At 39.5% G+C, this 3,031-nt stretch overlaps 1 protein-coding gene across 10 annotated transcripts; it reads right to left on the reverse strand.

The window, feature by feature from the left end:
- Positions 1 to 230: 230 nt before the first annotated feature.
- On the reverse strand, positions 231 to 1,133 carry LOC147618674 (uncharacterized). Of its 10 annotated transcripts, none has more exons than XM_086773710.1 (5): positions 949 to 1,133; positions 853 to 915; positions 688 to 750; positions 514 to 587; positions 231 to 369 (listed from the first exon to the last, which is right to left on the reverse strand). In XM_086773710.1, the coding sequence occupies exons 1-4, from the start codon at positions 1,130 to 1,132 to the stop codon at positions 526 to 528; spliced, it is 372 nt and encodes a 123-aa protein (XP_086629836.1). In that variant the 5' UTR covers position 1,133; the 3' UTR covers positions 231 to 369; positions 514 to 525. The 10 variants fall into 10 exon arrangements, with proteins under 10 accessions (XP_086629836.1, XP_086629835.1, XP_086629830.1 ...); XM_086773709.1 differs by having other exon boundaries at positions 847 to 915; XM_086773704.1 differs by lacking the exon at positions 688 to 750 and having other exon boundaries at positions 514 to 581; positions 821 to 915.
- Between the last annotated feature and the right edge of the window lie 1,898 nt (positions 1,134 to 3,031).

Below are 3,031 nucleotides of genomic sequence, written 5' to 3' on the forward strand. Positions count from 1 at the left end.
AACAAAAGAATATTAAACTTGCTTTCATTCTTTACCAACACGTTAAAATATGAACAATTCGTGCTAAAAAGCATGCAAACAAGCACTTTTTTTAAGGTCAATTTATCGAACGGGAAACGGGATTTTCCCAATTTATCTAAAATGGTGTTTAAATTTAAAACCGTTTAAATCTTGCATAACATCCAAAGTACACATTACTGAATAATAGGCACAAGGCTTGCAAAAAAACAAAAACCAACACACATGTCCATTATTTTGAAGGTGGAGGTCTTGCACTGGTAAAACTAGTGCCCCACATGATTATAGGCTAATAAAGAAAAAGGACAATAGTTGTCGCGTGTAACCTTGATGTGGTTGTAGCTTCCACCCCTGTGGAAAAAAAAAAAGAAGCAAACACGTGAGGTAGCTAGAGTACATTAGTTTTAGCTTGAGTAGATAAGTTCTAGATAAGGCACATTAGTGTAAGAAAGAATCAATAACCTTGAAAACTATGCTCTTGTTCTCATCACTCACCCGTTGGGTTTGCTATTGTCCAGGCCCGCCTGGACCTCTACCTCCACGTCCACCCGGTCCTTCGCCACCTGGACCTTTTCACATTAGTTTAAGGAAGAATCAATAAACTTGGTTCTTGTTCATCATGCAACCATTAAGTTTGGTGATGTACAAGGAGGCCTCCTGAACCTTTACCTCCTGGTCCACCACCCGGTCCTCCGGGGCCTCCTGGTCCACCCGGTCCTCCGCCGCCAGGACCTTTACACATCAGGAGAGGAAAGAATGAATCAATAAACTTAGGACATGTGTTCTTGTTCTCATTACTCACCCATTTAGGTTTAAGCCCTCCCGGACCTTTACCTCCACCGCCGGGGCCTCCACCGCCTGGTCCTCCACGTCCACCCGGGCCTCCACCGCCCGGACCTCCACGTCCACCCGGTCCTCCACCGCCCGGACCTCCACGTCCGCCCGGTCCTCCGGGACCAAACTGTGCGTAGGTCTCTCTCGTATTGGCCACTAATAAGAACAACACGAGCACTCCACTAACAACTAGTAAGGTATAAGGCTTCTTAGGAGCCATGGTAGATGATCTTATAAGCCAACCAGAGACCACACGCTCTAGAGGGTGGGGAAATCGCATGGCAATCTGTTGTATATATATAGACTGCTTGGAAGCTTGCTCGGTGTTGCAATGGAAAAGAGAGAATGCGCACGTGCCCCGGTGTAGCCACTAACTTTTTCCTGCCATGAAGTTGACGCTTTAGTGCTAGTCCTGCCATCATAGTAAAGTGTCTATACATACACATCAATATACCCACGAAATACCTATACATACACATCAATATACCCACGAAATACCTATATATATATATATAACGTTTCATCTATAAAGAAAATGTTAGTAAAAAGGATTGAAAATGTTAGTAAAAAGGATAAAAGCATCGTAACTATATTTTATTGATAATCCATAATTTATTTGCGGGCTTCTTTACGAATGCAGTCTTATCCTTACAATGCGCACATGCCCCAATGCCATACAAGTCACTTATCAAAACACACTCACCGCAGCCATGACCCCAACTTTTTGCCCACGCTCCCAGCTTTTTGCCCACGCCTCAAACCTTTCCATAAAGTTCACGATTCTCTTGAATCTAGTGATAGTGGTAAGTGTCTACATACACATGACATACATACACACCCATATATGTATCGCAAATTTGATTTGGTGTACTTACATGCTTATGGTATGCGTTTTCACCCATTTATATCATACATGGTTTTCTATATTATGCATGGCTTTAAACACTTCTCTTTATCTTTATGCATGGCATTATCACCGACCTCTATACTATGTATGGCTTTATGACCGACCTCCATGTCTTATAAAGTGGCAATTACTGAATGGCGATGCATAATAGTACATGATGATAGCTTTGAAAAAAGTGACTCCTTTCAATAAAGAAGAAGTTATGAAAAATACAAGACCATTATAACTATATTTTATTTGTATTCCATTACAACTCAATAAATCCATAGTTTATAAGAGCTCATTGTTGAAAACTTCTTTAAGCATTTACATGTTGACCAATTTGCGGTCTTGTTCCTCCCTAGATGTAATTTTCTCCTAAGTTGTATGATAGGATTAGAAAAAAAAAATAAGAAGCATGGATAAGTTTATGAAAATTAAATATTGGGGACAACTTAATGTCTTTTAAGAAAAATCAGTTCTCATAACACTCAAATTCAATTCTTGGTAGAGGAGTTATGGGCTTCTTTAAGCATGTACTTATTGTTAGAAAATATGGTGTCTTATATTTTTGTGATTGAGGGGAAGTGTTGAAAGTATAATTTGGGTATATCAGTTGTGCAATGTTAGAGAAGGATAAGAATATGGGTAGGTGCTATCTTAGAATGCCTGGCGGTCTTATCCATCACATTAATCATGCCAAGAGGGCGCAGCCCGCGAGAGGATTCACGATCTCGGATGATCGCCTTCGTGTGATGCGCCCCATTCTAAGGTCATTTTTCCTTCCTTAGGGTCACTTCTAGACTTAGTTCCATAAATCAATCTGTTCAACTTTAATCGAGGTCCTTTATGTATAAAGAAGGTCATTCTAAGGTAATTTATCTACTTCTCTTATTTGGGACTTATCTTTATATAAAAATCTATAGGGGCCTTTTCTCATTCTTAAGGACTTTCCCTTCATTAAAGGTTCCTTAATTATCCCAACCTTGATGTTTTAGATTTATTTTCTTAAATTATCTCAACCTTGATTTTGTGCTAGAGTGCCAAGTCACCTAGTAGAACTTATCCCACATGAGCTATCAAAGCCTTGCTATACCTGCCTCATATCAAAGGGTTCACTTTCAAGCAATGGAATCAAGAAAGCTCTCAAGCCTCTTTATGAGTACAAGTCTTAATCTTGTAACCTAATTGTGCTTGAATCTAAAACTTAATCAGTTTTGTTTATTCATCATTATGATTGTTCTTTAGTATCATCCACCCTAGCTTAGTTTAGCACTAATCACGTATAATTAG

The sequence above is a fragment of the Cibotium barometz genome, chromosome 34, assembly GCF_041138505.1.
Source record: "Cibotium barometz isolate CiBa-2024 chromosome 34, ASM4113850v1, whole genome shotgun sequence".
Taxonomy (NCBI): domain Eukaryota; kingdom Viridiplantae; phylum Streptophyta; class Polypodiopsida; order Cyatheales; family Cibotiaceae; genus Cibotium; species Cibotium barometz.